Source organism: Martes martes, assembly GCF_963455335.1.
Source record: "Martes martes genome assembly, chromosome: 3".
NCBI classification, from domain to species: Eukaryota; Metazoa; Chordata; class Mammalia; order Carnivora; family Mustelidae; genus Martes; species Martes martes.
The window spans coordinates 156,703,495-156,720,198 of record NC_137890.1 but is presented as its reverse complement, the minus strand read 5'-3'; the positions used below and the strand labels follow the sequence as shown (position 1 = coordinate 156,720,198).

General features: G+C 49.6%; 1 protein-coding gene across 1 annotated transcript in view; it reads left to right on the top strand.

Moving 5' to 3' along the window:
* The window catches only part of DIS3L2 (DIS3 like 3'-5' exoribonuclease 2), a 346,542-nt gene that overhangs the window by 291,237 nt on the left and 38,601 nt on the right, over positions 1 to 16,704 (top strand). Inside the window, exon 14 of the mRNA XM_080797894.1 lies at positions 16,388 to 16,467. Coding sequence (XP_080654020.1) covers positions 16,388 to 16,467 — 80 coding nt within the window. The remainder of the gene's footprint in view (positions 1 to 16,387; positions 16,468 to 16,704) is intronic.

Here is a 16,704-nt window from a genome sequence, read left to right as displayed (position 1 = left end):
CCCTGTCTCTTCTGGAAATTTTCTAGTTTTAGGATTTACATTTTGGTTCTTCCTTCCTTTAAAGATGCTCATTTCCTAGGCTCAGTTGTTTTTTTTTTTAACACGGTCCCAATAACTGAGACAGACATATAACTGAGCACAGTTGGGATGGGTCCATCCTGAGAGCCATGGTGCCCACCAGGAACCATCTGGAAAGGGGGTGCAGCATCAGAAGCTGCCTCAGGAGTGACTTTTAAACAGATATGAGGCTTCTCTGGCTTAAGATTTGGCATAAAAGTGAAGTTTGTATCTTCTTAAAGGAGGGTGCAGGTGATAAGAGAAAAACCGCTGAACTTTCCAGATAAATCCTTCTGACTGCTACACAAAGTTGGGTGGGTAAATGGTGCCAAGCACAGGACTTTGTCGATTACATGCAAACACCCATGTCAGTGAGTCACCCAATCATGCTTTAATCTCATAACCAAGAGGCTTTTAAAAATTATAGTCAACAAGGCAGCTTGCTAGTTATGACTGCCATTGGAATTGGGTTTTCCCTAGAACAGCTGGAGTGTAATTTGGTGGGAAGAAAGCCTGTTATGGGTGAGAGGCCAAGGATCGCTTGCCTGGGAAGGATGTGCAGCTAACGTTTGATAGAAATCTGTGAAACAACCAACCCCAGTCAAGCTAAGTAGAGGCCTGCCATCTTTCATCCATGGGAAAATACACTGCAGCAAAAGTATTCAGAAAACAACATCGATTATCAACTTTGTGTCAGTCACCACGAGACAGGTAAGACATGGCCCTGTCTCTAAGAAACACATGGTTCAGAGTGTGCTTCCTACTGGGTTATAGAATCTGGGAGAAGATTCCTGTTCTAGTGAAGGAGGGCAGTTGAGAGTCGGTTAGGAATGGTTTCTTCAAGGATGTTTGAGGCAGAGCAGCACACAGGTTTGATATATTCTTGGAGGAGCAGACCATGGCATGGCTGGTCGTAGGAAGGGCTCACAGGAGCAGTGGGAGATACTATTGAGATATGACGAAGGCCAGTCGTGGAGGACCTTTTTTCCTCTGCCCTGAAATATGAGTGCTTTCTTGAATTCATCATATATCCATTGAAGCATTTCACATATGGGAACAATGGGATGGGATTTTCTTTTTTTTTTTTTAAGATTTTATTTATTTATTTGACAGAGAGAGATCGCAGTAGACAGAGAGGCAGGTAGAGAGAGAGGGAGAGAGGGAAGCAGGCTCCCCGCCGAGCAGAGAGCCCGACGCGGGACTCGATCCCAGGACCCTGAGATCATGACCCGAGCCGAAGGCAGCAGCTCAACCCACTGAGCCACCCAGGCGCCCCTGGGATTTTCTTTTTAAGGCTCTTTCTGGCAGCTCTGTAGAGAATGAATTGGGAAGGGGTCAAGGTGGACCTCAGTCAAGCCAGTTAGATGGCTATAGCAGGAGTCCACATGAGACCCTCTGGGGCCCCAACCTGAGGTCACACAGCTGACGGAAGGCACAGATGAGGAAGATACCAAAGAGATGGAATCAGACCCCAGAAAGAGAGAGGGTGCATCTAGATATCCTGGCTTTCTGCCTGGGCAGCCAGGCAGCTGGGGTGCCACCTAGAAGAACCCCCAGGAGGAGGAGCAGGCATCAGTCGAGGACTCTCTGAGTTTGAGGTGCTTTGGACCATCTGGTTAAAGGTGCGCACAGAACAGCCAGCCAAGCAAGTCTGGTGTGCCTTTACTTCCCCTGTTCAAGGTAAGCAGAAGAAACATGCATGCCTTCCAAAGTCCAGTAAGCAGGCCTGGAAAAACAATAGGAAGCCTAGAGAGGGAGGCTGGGTGAGCGCATACGGGCACTGGGGAGCAGCATGCGACTTCTGTCCCCCCACCCAGAGCCTAGATGCCACACAAGGGCTTCCCCTCAGCATGGAGCTGGAAGAAAGCAGCCATCATTAGCTCTTGTTGTCCCTCCCTTCTTACCTCCTTCTCTCTCTTCCCAGCTGAGCCCTTCTCATTTGTTTAAAAAAAAAAAAAAAAGTGAATTCACTCCCAGTCCCTTTGAAACCCAACATTGTCAGTGATAGATGAGGCAGTATTCTTTAACTTCAAAGGAGAGAAAGTGAGTGAGTGAATGCAGGCCAGGGGAGTTGAAAAGTCCAAGGGAACAGGAGACACATGGGGTGACCCCGCCATCAGGAAGGGTGCCCTTGATCCCACCCCTGCTGGTGCCATGCAAAGGCACAGACAATAGCACTTTCAGTAAATCATGAAGGATCCTGAATACCCGTTTTTGTCCATTTTCAATGGGCCTTGGGCATGTTGCTTAAGATATAGCCAGCCATTTGTGCTGGGTTCCCAGCTACTCAAAGGCTCAAAGTCAAGTGCTCTCTGGACTATATAATGGAGTCTTTGCATATGTGATTTTTGGGGGAGATTTTTTTTTTCAGATTTCCATAGCTAGTCATAGTAAGGATGACCTTGTGGGTGGTGTGGGCCGTTGTCGTCCATCTCCCGTCCAGCCTTTGAGTGATGCTGAGCTTTGTGGGGTATCCATGCAGCACCTAATTCAATCACACATCTGACCCCTGCCTCTGTCTGGCACCATCCCCGTCTCTGCGCTCAGTGTGCTGTCGGGGGCCTCGGCACAAACCCTGGCTGTCCTCTGGAGGCCTTCTGTACTAAACAGAGAGCTCTTGGCCATTTGGCTCGCTTTCAGAATTCTCGGCCCCCTGGTGAATCTGGCATGGGGAGTGGCTGCTTGTTCTCATGAGGGAGTGCGCCTGAAGATGCCTGCTGGAAGCGCCTTTTAAAAGTCCCCAGTTGTTTCCACGGTGGAGTCTTGGGAAGCAAAGGGAAGCATGACCTGGGGTCATTTAAGGGCTGGCGTGGTCACTTCCTTAATCGTCTGTGACCGTTAAGAGGCTGATTTTCTATAAAGAGGCACAGAGGCTTCCTTGGCTTATTATTAATAATAACAAACACTAGAATTTATTGAGTGCCTGCCGCTTGCCAAGTGCATTCACATGTTACCTCATTTAATCCTTAAATCTTCTACCCATTTTTACAGACAAGGAGACTGAGATTTGGGATAGGGAATTTGTCAAAAGTCACATACTATAAGCGGTAGAGTGAGAACAGCGGAAGCTCTCGGTATTCTGCTTTGTTCTCTCCTTTCTCTTGTTGGTTGTCATTGTTGTCTATTCTCTTACAAATGAAGCAAATGGATCAAGTCATACTCTTAGGATGACTTGGAAGAACGGTCTTAAAATACCGATTCCGTTTCTACACATCCTCGAAACGACCAAATTACAGAGCTGGAGAACAGAGCGGTGTTGCTGGGTGGTTGAGATGATGGGGGAGAGGAAGGCGGCATGGTGAAGGGACAGTTCTCTATCCAGACGGCAGTGGCATTTCCACAGATCTACAGTGTGACCAAATGACACAGAACTAGGCGCATCGGTGTCTGCTTTCTGGGCCAGATACCATGTTCTAGCTACATAAGCTATAACCTTTGGTGGAAATTGGGTGAAGAGGACACAGGACCTCTCTGCACTAGCTTTGCAGTCTCTCTAAATCTGTAATGATCTCAAAACAAAAAACGAGTTTTTCATTCACCTGGGAGGCACACCAGCACAGCACCGGGGAAGGGCTAGGTCTCAGCTCAGGGGCCGTCTACTGTCAGAAAGCCGTACGCCCCAGAGAGCTGCTGGTGGCCTGGGAGGGGACGTGGGCAGGAAGAGGGTCCGGGTATGAGCCCCTGTCACATGTCTTATGGGAAAGGCTGAACTGGGAGTCAGGGCCTTGGGCTCCCGTCTCACGGCTACAGCTATGGGACGGGGGACAAGTTGCCTATGCCCACAGCCTCCATGCCCCAGCTGTCAAGTAGGAACAGCCACAGCACCCACCTCTGAGGCTGTTAAGAGAATCCAGTGAGAGAACATATTAACGTGCTTAGCCCAGGACTTACTGAGTAAGCTCAGTAAATCCTGGCCATTTTTGTTACCATCATCACTACTATTTTATCCATTCCCAAGTTGTACCCTCCACTTCCGTCGTCAGACCAATCCCATTTGTATTCACAGAACAGTGCATGTTAATTCCTACTTTGCTGGTTGTGCTCATTTATCCCTTCTACAGTTACTTGGTGAGTGCCTGCTTCGCCAAAGACTGGTAGGTACTGGGCAGGTACTGGTAGGTACTGGTAGGCACAATGATGAACATGACCCGTGTGGTCTGTGGCCTAGGAGGGCCAAAGGTCCTGTGTTCTTCCGTTATGAGGGACTTCTCATCGGTGTTTTGCAAATCCTCTCTGTCCTGCCAGACTCAGCTCTGGCCTCATCCACTCCACGCAGGCCACTCTACCAGAGCCTTCTCTGAGCCCCAGGAGCCCTGGAGCCAGTGGGACAGTCATCTCTGCCACCTGAGACTGTCCTTTCTCCCCTGGGCCCCTGTATGCCTGGCACAGTTCCCAGCAACACGGGGACTGTGCTTGACAGGCCCTTGCTCACAGAATTGTGAAATGGATGGCCAGAAGGAACCAAAGAGAGTATCTCTTCTGAGGCTTTCGTCTTGCAGAGGAAGTCATGGAGAGGGGCCCACGACTTAAATAACAGAAATTAGCTCTGTGAGTGCCCATCTATTTTTTCAATAGCATAATAATAGGTCCTATATTAATCTTCGTTTGTGGTTGTTGTTACCTTGTTTTTCTCTCTTTGTTCCTGCTATCCGGTATTTTGACTAGCCGACTGGGGTGAGAAGCCCTTGGCTCTGCTTCTGGTCTTATTCCTGACGAGCTTTGTGCCAGAGCCTGTCAACCAGAGGACAGGTTCATTGAACTGGAAAAGCAGAGCCAGCCCGTCTCTCTCCTTTCCTCACTTGCTCTCCCTTGCATGGCCTTACCTGCCACGTCCATTGTCCACACAGCCCATGGCCTCTGGAGGGCCCACCCATGCGTCGTCTTCTTCCAGCCCAGCTTTTCCATCTGAAACTGGGCAGCTCCATCTGCTCGGCCTCTCAGTCCAGCTTCTTGATTTCAATTCTGCCGAACAGAGGAGCGTGCACCCCTCCCCAACTTGTTCTTTGGTGATGCCTTAGCCAGGAGGCCTTGGAAGACCAACCCTCAGAGCACCATTTCCTGCCCTGTGTCTGTTAGGATCTAGAGGAGAGAAGTCAATGGTTGTCAGCCCCCGCCTCCTCCAGCACAGTGGCGTGCTGGTGAGAGAAGAAACAGTAGGCACCCCCCAGTGGGAATGGGAAAGGCACCCTGGAGTTGGGTAGGCTTGGGGTCCATTCCTGGGGGTGCCACCACCTGCTTGATACATTGCTGACTTCGGGGAGGCCTGAGCCCCCATTCCTTCACATTTAAAAGAGGAGTGCTGGGGCACCTGGATGGCTCCGTGGGTTAAAGTCTCTGCCTTCAGCTCAGGTCATGATCCCAGGGTCTTGGGATCGAGCCCCACATCAGGCTCTCTGCTCAGCAGGGGGCCTGCTTCCTCCTCTCTCTGCCTGCTTGTGATCTCTGTCTGTCAAATAAATAAAATCTTTTTTAAAAAATAATAAATAAATAAAAGAAGAGTGCCTGCACGCACGAAGCTCTTGGCAGCCTCTCCTGTTGCATATGGAAGCCGTATTCCTCCTGCTAATTGTGGAGCCCCCCTCTCATCTAGAAACCTTTAGTCAACAGAGGCTTGCGGGAAGCGCAAGGAGTCATCAGTCGGGATTTCTCTATGGGAGCTTCCCATCTAGGGCAGACGGCATGATAGTTAAATACACAACCACAGACATGTTCCAGCTCGAGAAGAAATGAGAAGAATCCGTCCATGGTAGAAGCAATTTTCTCATATCCGGACTGTCAGAAACCAGTCCTCTCCATGCTGTAGCAGGTCGTTGCGGCCTCTTCCTCTCCCAGGTGGAGATTAGCAGACAAGTTGTTGCCGGGGCACAAGTGCCGGGCAGCCTCCGTCGTGAGGCCCGTCTGCCAAGCTGGCAGGGCCCACGCAGGGCATCACGGCCTCCCCACCTACCTCCTCTGTGGAGAGCGGCCTGAGGAGCCCGGTCCCCCGAGAAGAACCGTCAGGGCGGCCCTGTGATGGCAGGCCGGGGGTCAACACGCCACCCAGAGCACGTGGGAGCCCTGTGCAACCTCGAAGCCTCAAGTCCTCCTTCTGAGCACCCCCTGGGGAGTCCCAGGTGCCGAGCACCAGCTCCCCAGATACTGCCCATGGGAAGGAAGGTGAACCCTATGACTGCGGAAATGCCTCAGGCTCAAGAGGGATCACAGGTGGAACCATCCTGTCCCAGCCAGCTTGTCCCAGCCTGCCATCGTTGTCCATCCAGTGTGATCTCAGTTCCTTACGAGAACCAACCCCTGGTCTTGGGGCAACAGGAGCATTTGTTGGCTGTTTGCCTGACGCAGGTGCTGTTCTCAGGCGGTTTTCCTCATTTAATTTTCACAAAAACCCTATGAAATTGGTTCTGGTATTATTCCCCTTTTTCCAGGGGAGGAAACCAAGACAGAAACAGGTAAATAACTCCATGAGGGAATACAGCTAATAGGGGAAAAAAAAAAAAGTCAGGAGTCAAAACCAGACAGCCTGAGAAGGAGGCTGTGCTCTTTACTTCTGGCCTGTGCGGCCGGCTGCCCAGTGTGTGTGGGGGGGAGGGGGCGGGTGTTGTAGGCCCACATTTTCACAAGGAGAATGACCTCCGTCCTAATCTAGTAAAGCCCGAGTCCCAGACTAGAGGGTCGTAGCAAAAGCATGAACTCTTAGATGTGCTAGAAAGAGACCCCAGGCTAGAGGGTCGCAGCAAAAGCAGGAACTCTTAGATGTGCTGTCCAGTCTAATGGGCAGAGAGAGCAGTAGAGGACCCCCTAAGGTCCATGCAGACTGGGAGAGCCTTTGACTGCCCCCCACCCCGAACCCCAGTCCGCAGCCCCTAGCAAGAGTATACAAGGGCTAGAGGGAAAAATAACAGTCTGCTTAATGAAAACATTCCCCTAAGCTTCTTGTGAAACTTTTTTTTATAACAGAAATGACACATGAATTTAACATCATGTGTCGTTTCTTAAGTGATTTTCAACTGTGCGATTATCCAAGGATTCTCTGTTACCAAAGCTGACTTTTCAGTTAGCAAGGCAAACAGAAAGTCTGTCCGTTTTCCTTCCTACTGGATCCTGGCCCTTTCTAGCACCCTTCACCAACCTCCGTCCATAGTTTTGGTCTTTGCATATCATCTCAGGGGCAAACTTCTTCCTGTACTTTTCTTCAAACTTCACAAAACCCAAGTGTTTGGTTTTTACCAGAGTTAGGATGGCATCTATTAGATATGTTGTTTATAAATAAAAGGGCTAAGATACCAGTGATTATCTGGGATGAGAATAGGAACTGCAGGTGCTTGCAGGATTGGGCCTCCAAGGTGTCCCTTCCAGATTGTTGTCAAATCTGGAATGATCCAGTAAGCATAAGCGTTGTCAAATCAACAGGTGTTTCATGACTAGATGGTGGTGCGCCATGATTCTTCTCCCAGGGGCTGCCCCTGAGCCCTCTGCTGCAGGCAATACCAGGTTGCAGGAACCAGGAACAATGGCACATTGGCTGCCCCAGGACCAGAAATGACCTTAGGATGTTGTCCTAGAATATGGTGTCCAGACATTTGGCTCTGGGAGGAAGAAAGCAGAATTAATAAGGAATCGAGCAATGAACTTTGACCGTTGCTCTTAGCTACGTAAGACAGCCATAGGCAGGAGAATTCTTCCCTGCCACTTCTCTTTCATTTAAACCACCCAAAGAGGTGAGCACTGGTTCCCCTGAAATCTTCAGAGCTTCTCTTCTCCCAGATAGAGCAGGGATTATTATGGGTCCTTTATTTCAGTAAACCTAGAAAGTATCTCACATTCATCCGTAAAACAAACCACCAGGATGACCATAGAGGAACTCAGCTCCATTTTACAGGTGGAAAAGTTAAGGCCAGTAGGACCCCAGCGCCACCCTGGAGTCTGGGAGAGAACGGAGATGAGGCCAGAGCTGCTGGCTCCCAGCTTGGGGTTATATAACTCCCCTACTCCTCAAGTCCCTGGAAACTGAGGCCAATTCCCTGGAAGATCATTCTGTTCTCTCCTGTTTTTTCAAGACGAGAGCCAACTTGATCACTGGCTCTGAGGATTGTACGAGAATGTCCCGTTTTCTTTCTTCCATGAACTGAATGCCTACTGTCATGATCAGTGTTTAATCAGGTTGTATTTGAACCTGCCTGGATCTCACACTTCTTTGTATGTTTGGCTTATATTTTGACGACCCTTATTTTAGCTATATGTACCCTCTTCTGTTTCCAAAAAGGATTTGGGAAGACTTATAATGAAGGAAATAAACAGTGAAATGAATACAATAGAAAGAAAGACAGAAAACTAGAACCACAGGAAGGAGGCAGAAGTAAAGTGACATCTGTAGGCGTGAGCATAGTTCCTGTGGCTAGGCAGTGTAGTCTCTGATTTTAATATCAGGAAAGCAGCAGTCCTGCTTGGGGGAAGGGATAGGGCCATGAGAATCATCCAGAATGCTCCAGCTGTGAGTGGGATGAGCAGACAGGCTGCATGCATGCTTTTTCACCACGCCTTGTAGTCACTGTTGTCCTATTGCCCAGAAATCGAGGAGCAAAAATGTGGCCCCGTGTCCAGGTAAGGCCTTATCAGGAAAGCCGGAGCAGAGGAATCCTGTTCTGCTGATGCTGGCCTCACCGCATAGTAAAGGCAGAGGGGGCGTGAGGCAGTGGCCAGAAGAGCTCTCCTCACCCGGACTTGCTGGTGAGCCATGAAATAAGCCCCAGTGGAGGAGGCAGCATGACCGGCAGGCCGGAGAAGCCAGAACTCTCCTCTCCCGGGGGAGGCTTGTCCATGGAAGCCAACTAAGCATGATACGACAGGTCTGGGTTCCTCGCTCGAGAGCGGCCTTCCCGATGGGTCACCCAGAGCTCTAGAGACCGACAGGTTTTTCTTCAGAGCAAGGAAAACCTCAGCACTGAAGAATCCTTGTCCTGTCGTATTTAACCTTAATGAGAATAGAACGAGCCTCTGGAACAAGGTGCCGTGGAGTCAGGAGAAGTGGCCTTAAGTGAAAACACAGCTGTGGGGTTTAGAGACGCCCCTGCCGGGAGGCGTCACCCAGCAGGGCGGCCAGCCTCGCCATAGACTTTCCAACACTAATGAATCGGGAACTCCATGCTGAACAGGATTTAGTTTGACGGTCCCTGTGCCAGCAGATGGATGTATTTTTCTTGAAAGACCAGGGTGCCAGAAATCTCCATGATTACGTTACTGGAGCAAGGTTCTTTTTTGTGGTTTGGGAAGTCGAGCGTCAGGACTGCAAGATCCTCTCGCTCTTTCTCACTCTTATTTTTTCCAGGTCAGAACCAGAGCTTGGGGTGGGGAGGAAAATCCTGCTGAATGAGCAAGTTCTTTCTTAAAAAGCTCTCTCCAAGTCCAAAAAGACTTCAGTGGACTTAGGAGAAGGAAACCTAATACATTTGCCGTAGAATCGTTGTGAACCAAGAGGAAGCCAAGTCCACAGCATCTTTGTCTTATAAAAGAAAGCAAAGAGGAGATGGAAAAAAAGAAACAATGCTCAGGAGATCCAAACCAAACAAGAAACACTGAAGAAGAAAAAACTAAAGATCACCTCGGAGAACGTGAAGATTTCCTTCTAATACAATTTTTCAATGGCAAAACCAAGGCTCAGGTGGAGGTCACTTCTTCGCGTCGGAAGTGTCATCAGGGGCATGCCTGAGATGTGGGAAGTGTGGGGGGGATTTGCCACTTTGGGCTGAAGGAAGAGTTGGACACCCCAGCAAGACCAGTGGACTGGGGAGGCGGGAGCCGACCGTGCGGCGGCCGCAGGCTTCCCGGGCTGCTCCTTGACCTGTGTTTGAACCTCGGTCCTAATAGCTAGCAGATTGAAGGAGGCTTGCAGGCCTCCTGGAGAACCCATGTTGGTTTGAACTAGAGCGATCCTGGCTACAGACCCCGGCACTCTGCTTTGAGCAGTCACCTCCCTCCTGACCCCCACCCCCACCCCTGCGAGAGGGACTCGGAACCTGGTGCCCAGGTCCCCACCTCAGGCCCGAAGCAGCCTGCAAGGGCTGTCTGGGCCATGGTCAGAGACACACCCCCCCCCCACCAGTTGCCCGCTGGAGGTCATTTCAATGCTATTGTGGATGAAGTTGGCAACTCCTCAACATTGAAGGTCAGGCCAGGCATTGTCAAAAGTACCCGAAGCTCAGAGCCAGTGTCCACCTCAGCTGATGGGGTTTAATGCCAAGTGGCCTGTGCGTGATGTTCTCCAGGAACGTGGCTGTTTGGAACTGTATCCCTGAGCAGATTGAGGCCTGATTCGCTCACTGGCCAAGGGGAACTTCTGGCGCACCACCTTTAGTCCCCTTTTCTTTCCTGACCCTTACTCTTTTTCTGTTATTCTCATGAATGTAGTCTGGCCCGTCAGCTTCACTGGATTGGCATACAAAATAAGGTCACATGTCCTCGAAGAGTAACATTCGATGACTCCATGGACCCCTCTGCTGCTCAGCCCGGGGCATCCCCTCTCCTGCCTCGGTCCACCTGAGGGGGCTTCTGTGGTCTGGAACCAATCACTCTTGTTGCTTACTTGCCACCTGCAAGAAACATGGCCCAACTACCTTCCTGGCCATCCCCCTGCCCCAGAGCCCAGAGGGATTAAAGAAGGGCCACTTGCAGGCCCGACAACCCCAACAGGCCTATAACCCACGCTCCCACAGTGAATGGGGAAGGACTGTTCTCTCCCCAACAGTCCTGGCCCCTTCCACCCAGCCCAGCTCCTTGTCGCCCACTGAGACCCAGTCTAGAGCAGGAGGGCTGGATCTAAAGAGGTCCCAGCAGGAGTCTCAGACTGTAGTTCCTCAGCACCTGCCCTCCTCTTGGTTCTAGCCTGAGCCCCTAAAAATAAAAGGCTCTTCCATTTCCTGCCCAAGGGAGATCAGCCTGGCCTTTGTCCAGAGGAAAGCCTTGCCTTTAACTAGACCCGTCTTGCTGGTAGAGGCTGACAGAGTGAGCTCCTTACTGCCTCTTGGGCCTCCTTCTCTTCTTGCCCGATTCCAGGAATGGGGTACAATTGGAAACTGTCCTCCTCGGGCAAAGGTTGACTAGTGCCACTGCCTCTGGAAAGGGGAAAGATGGACCCGGTGAAGAGTCGCAGTGACAGTCATTCTGAACCGAGCGACTCTGCGGGTGGGGCCCAGTGGTCTTGATGTAGCCAGTAGGCCTGGGTGCTTCCTTGCTGGGCCAGACTCGTAGGACACAGTCAAGAACTATTCTTGAGTGAAAGACTGTCTGTGTCTATCTTCAGAGGCGCTGGCAAGATGGGAGCATGTGGGCTTCTCATCTGGTGGCGGTTCCTGAGGACACAGAGGTGAGGCAGGATTCCTTCACCTCTGAAGTGAGAGGAGGCCAGACAACCTCAGGGATGAGACTGGGGGACTACAGATCTGTCCAACCAGGATCAGAGCGTTCTTAGGGGCACAGAAACCTGCTGGGGGTGCCTCTGGCGTGTAGGAGATGACTGGGCAGCTGCTCTCTACTAGGCTGGTCAGCTCAGCAACGTGCACTGAGCACCTATTGTGGGGAGTGCTGAGTGTTCTGCATGTGGAGGGTACCTGGTGAAGGTGTTACCCCCCAACCCCCCGGGGCCCTTGGACCACTGGGGAGGGAGTGGTCCCCCTCGCCATCCCTCGGTCACAGTCCATTTTTGTTCATGTGGGGAGCCAACCCCCAGAGAGCCCTGGCTGTTAGACTTGTTCTTATACCTGTGATAAATAGCAGGAAGCCATCGGAGGTATTTAAAGAAGGAAGTGTCATCAGGCTTGTGTTTTAGATAGATAACTCAGCCGCATTGTGGAGAGTGGCACCAGGAAGTGGGTAGACATGTTATGTGTCTGTGTCCTAGAGAGAGAATGTTACAGAAGAACAGTGGAGGTCTGGATGGCCGACAGGGACCAGGCCTGGCTCCCCCAAGCATCCAGCTCTGTTCTTCTGCGGGTCTCTAAAGGCTGCTGCTTCTGTGAATTGGGCTTCCTTCTCAGGCTGAGAGCGAGCTAGCTTCAACATCTCTGGGCCCTCATGCCCAGAAGCACTCAGCAAACATCCCCTCACATCTCGTGGGCTTTGTTAAGTCCCTTGGCCTTGCCTGAACCAGTTCCTGGGGCCAGGAGATGCCAGGCACTGATTGGCTTGGGTACCTGATCAGTTACTGAGAGGTGTACAAGGTCACCTTAGAATGGCCAGGCCCAGCCCCGGACACTGGATCTGCTTCCCCCTGGATTCCGTGGCCTGTGTGGGAGAGTAACTAGCTGAGTAAGTGTAGGGTGTCATTGGGAAGGAGGAAAGGCCCACGGGCTCGGCATCTCAGTCTGCTGCATGGACCAGTTGCACTCCTTCATTTGTGTGTGGAACCTTGCACAAAGTAGGTAACTACCAACACCCCTGCACTCCCATAGTGACACACTTTGTGGATAAGCTTGTCTGGGAAACATCATGTTATCATCCTGGGTGAATTTCAGACCTCTCATGGGAGACCTTTTCATTCCAACCTCCCAATTCTCCATTCTGCTCATATCTTGAGGACTGACTGCCCCATCTCCAAGGTCAGACAGAACTTACTCTCTGACCACAGCCTCCAGTGTCCCCCCACTCCCTCACACAGTGACTCTCACAGTTCACAGTCCTTGACCTCAGGGACACTCAGGAGGCCGGTGTGGTCCAGTGGTTAGCAACGTGGGTCACACTTCAGTCCTGCGACTGATTTGCTAATTTGGGCAAAAAGTGCTTAGAACTGCTATGTCACAGGAGCATAACATGCTTAATAAATAACAGCTCCAAACAAGACATCTGTCACCCAGATCTTTCTGTTTTCTTCCAATCGGCCCCTTCCATTTTTATTTCTCGCCTGTTCCCCCTTAGAGTCTCTGGCCCATCTGTTGCCAATATCCTATCTCTACTCCCTTGCTCCATTATTCTTCCCTCAGACCTTCCTGGCAAATGCTCAGCTTTGGACCAACCTAACTTTCTTCATGCCAATGTCTAAGTTGCTTGAAAAAAAAAAAAAAACCAACATCTGGACAGATGGTTGCTATAGAAACTTCAGTTCCTGTGGCCTCAGCTGGACCGTTAGTGCTCCCTGGCAGCCCTCATGCTCTTCCCTGGTCAACGGTTTTTCCTGCTCTCCAGAGAAACAGTTTCAAGCCTTCATCACTTTCCTCCAACCTCCTTTCCTTCCCTCACCAAACCCTCCATTCCTTGTGGATTATTTGACCTCCTAATTCTCAGAAAAGAACAAAAATCAGACTGGAACATTCCAAACCACCACCATCCCCCATTCTGCTCTCCCCCCCACACACACATCTCCGCCAAATCCGCAGATACATCTGCATCCCTGCCCAGCCCTCCCCACTGCTACGATGCAGGAAGGGTCATCCACTTGCACGTTGGCGTGCTCTCGTTCCTCCGATCATCTCAGCCACCTTGACTCTTCAGTTACCTCCATCTCTCCCGTGTCTTCAAGCCTGCCCTCTATAGTGCTTCTTTTATATCCGCATTTAAACAGCCCGTTGTCCTACCACACGCTCTCCTTTAAGCCCCATCCTCCTGTCCGGTCCTGTTCCAATCCATTCATCTTGACTCTTCCCCCACCACCGCCTAATTTGCTAAAAGAATTACATACCCTCACGATCCCCACTTCCTTACCTTCTACTCATTTTTCACCCATCACGCCCTGCCCTCTGCTCCCCCCACACTCCTATGAGTCCTTGTTGCTAACTCCAATGGACTCTTTTTGGTTTTGGATGCCAGTTTCTCTCTTACTTGACCTCTTAGAAGGATTTAATGCCGCTGACTGCTCCCTCCTTGAGATATGTTCTCCTCTTGGCTCCTGTAACAACAGAACTCAAAACTCCCTTGTCCCTCCTCCTTAACCTCCATTGCACTGCTCCAAAACCCAGCTGTGCTAGCAAAGACCTCGTTTTCCCTCTATATACTCTCTTGGGGGTGTTCTCGTCCACACCAGTGGCTTTAGTTACCATCTTACTTACCATCCAGAGGCTTCCAAATTTTGCACCTCCAGATCTCAGTCTTGCCTAAAAAATTCAGAATTGTTTATACAAGCTGTCTCCTGTTCATCTGCATGACGATGCCTCTCAGACACCTTAAAATCAGCGCTCCCAAACTAAACTCAAGCTCTCCTTCCAAACCTGCTATTCCTCCTTGTCACAATGAGTAGCAGCACCATCATTCCTGCTGCCCGAGGCAGAGCACCTTAAACATTGTCCTTGACCCCTTCCTGGCAGGCTTCCTGTCCAGACCATCGCCGAGTCCTCTAATTCCAGTGAGGTGCAAAGAGCGTGGGTTTTAGCTGAAATTCTAATTGTGGTTTGGACAAATTACTTAACCTTTCTTAGCCTCCAGTTCCTCCCCTGTAAAAAGGAAATCATAATACCTACTTCAAATGATTGTGGTCAGGGTAAAGGAGAGCCTTTACTTGGTAGGCATTCAATAAAGAGTTCTCCGTTCAGTACATAGGAGTGCTCATCTGTCCCGTCCCCTCCCTGCACCTCCCCACTCACCTACATGTTGAATTGATATTTACGTAGTTTCTTGACCTCAAGAATGAAATTTCCCTTAATTCCTTCATGACTAAGGACTGTGGCTCATAGCTCCTTAGATTTATCCTAAAGAATCTGTAAAATGCAAAGAAAGGAAAGGAACACTATTGCCATCGTTCCCTCCAGTCTTTCTTCTAGGTGGTCTCTGTTCCGTTTTACATCGTTTTCTTGGTATATAATCACATATGCATCCTGCTTTTTTCCAACTAACCCAGATATTCTCCCAGATCAATCAAAATCCTTCATAGACAGGGGCGCCTGGGTGGCTCAGTCGTTAAGCGTCTGCCTTCAGCTCAGGTCATGATCCCAGGGTCCTGGGATTGAGCCCCACATCCGGCTCACTGCTCCGCAGGGAGCCTGCTTCTCCGTCTCCCACTCCCTCTGCTGTGTTCCCTCTCTCGCTGTGTCTCTCTCTGTCAAATAAATAAAATCTTTAAAAAAAAAAAAAATTAGACTAAAGCATGTGACCAGCTAAAACAAAACTTTAAAAAAAAAAAAAATCCTTCATAGACAGTTTAAAGGCTGCTACCCTGCTTGGGATTGTGTCATAGTTTACCTGGCCACCTGCACTGCTGGGCTTTTCGAGTCTTTCCAGTAAATGATACTGAAGTGAACAGTTTCACAGAAAAACTTTAGCTCTTACATTTATGATAGTTTTTCTAAGCCATAAATTCATAAATCGCATAAAGCTCATAAATCCTGAGCTAAAGGATTTGGAAATTTCTAAGTGGAGCAGTCTTTGAAATGGACTCAGTGAAGATAGGCCTGGCCTCAGCCACAAAGGGAGAGGTCAAGAGAAAATGGTATAGTTAATAGATTTTAAAAAAAAAAAAACCAATGATTTTCGGTTTTGCTGAAAGAGGGCTGGGCTCTGTAGGGAAAACATGCCTTTGACTTGAAGTTCCTGGCTTCATGGTGGTGAAGAAGGGCTTGTTTCTGTTTTTGTATTTTCATCTGGGTCAGTAAGAGGACAAGCCATTCCTACAAGCTCTTTTCCCTCTCAGGAAGAGAAAACCCGTCCAGCATCTAATGATGCAGATCTGTGTTAACAGCCTTGCAGTTAAAAAAAAAAAAAGTTAGACTAATGTATCCTAATGTACAGTTAATTTTAGTTAAAATTTCCCTGGCAATTTAAAAACCTGGTGAATCTGTAAATCTAATACTTGGCTCTAGGTTTAGAAATGTTAAAGCTGCCCTCACCACCTCAGCTCTAGCAGGACACACACAATTTCCCTGAATTCTGCACTCACCTGAGCACGCCCTTCTGGAATCCAGAAAGCAACAAGACCTCATTACCAGATTCTGGTTCCTGATCTCCCCTAATCAGAGAAAGTTACTGAGTGCCTCAAAGCTAACATATCCAAAACCAAACTTTTGGCTTTCTAGCCACCTCTAGATTCAGTCTTCCCACTCAGCCATGGAACCTACCTGATTGTCCAAATCAAGAACTTGAACTGTCTTGGATTTCTTCTTTTCCCATCTCACCACTCCCTAACATAGAATCCCTCACCATATCCTGTCGACTCTACTTCTAAAACTTTACTTCTTTTTTTTTTTTCAAGTTTTTATTTAAAATTCTAGTTAGTTAGGGGCGCCTGGGTGGCACAGTCGGTTTGGGTGTCCGACTTTTATTTTCGGCTCAAGTCATGACTTTTTCCTCATTTCAGCGGCCAGAATGAAGAGCACATGCTGCCTCAACTTCATTATTTCTCTCTTCTCTCTTCCCGCAGCTGAAACTTGCTTTCACTCTGGATCACGAGACCGGACTGCCTCAAGGATGTCACATCTATGAGTACCGCGACAGCAACAAGTAAGCCACTGGGTGGGGAAGAAAGGAGCGTCCCCTCCCCCTGTCCCACAGAGAGGGCAGTGCCTGTGGGTTCTGTCACAGTGGGCTTCTCCGACAAAGGCTTGTCAGGAAGGGACTCACACTTTGGGGGGCTCTCCTGGAAAAGAGCTGGCACAGAACTGTTTCTCCCGTCAAATCTCTTGGGCTCCTAAATGTAGGACTTGAAGTACTTGTGTGGGAGGTATGACACGTCTATTC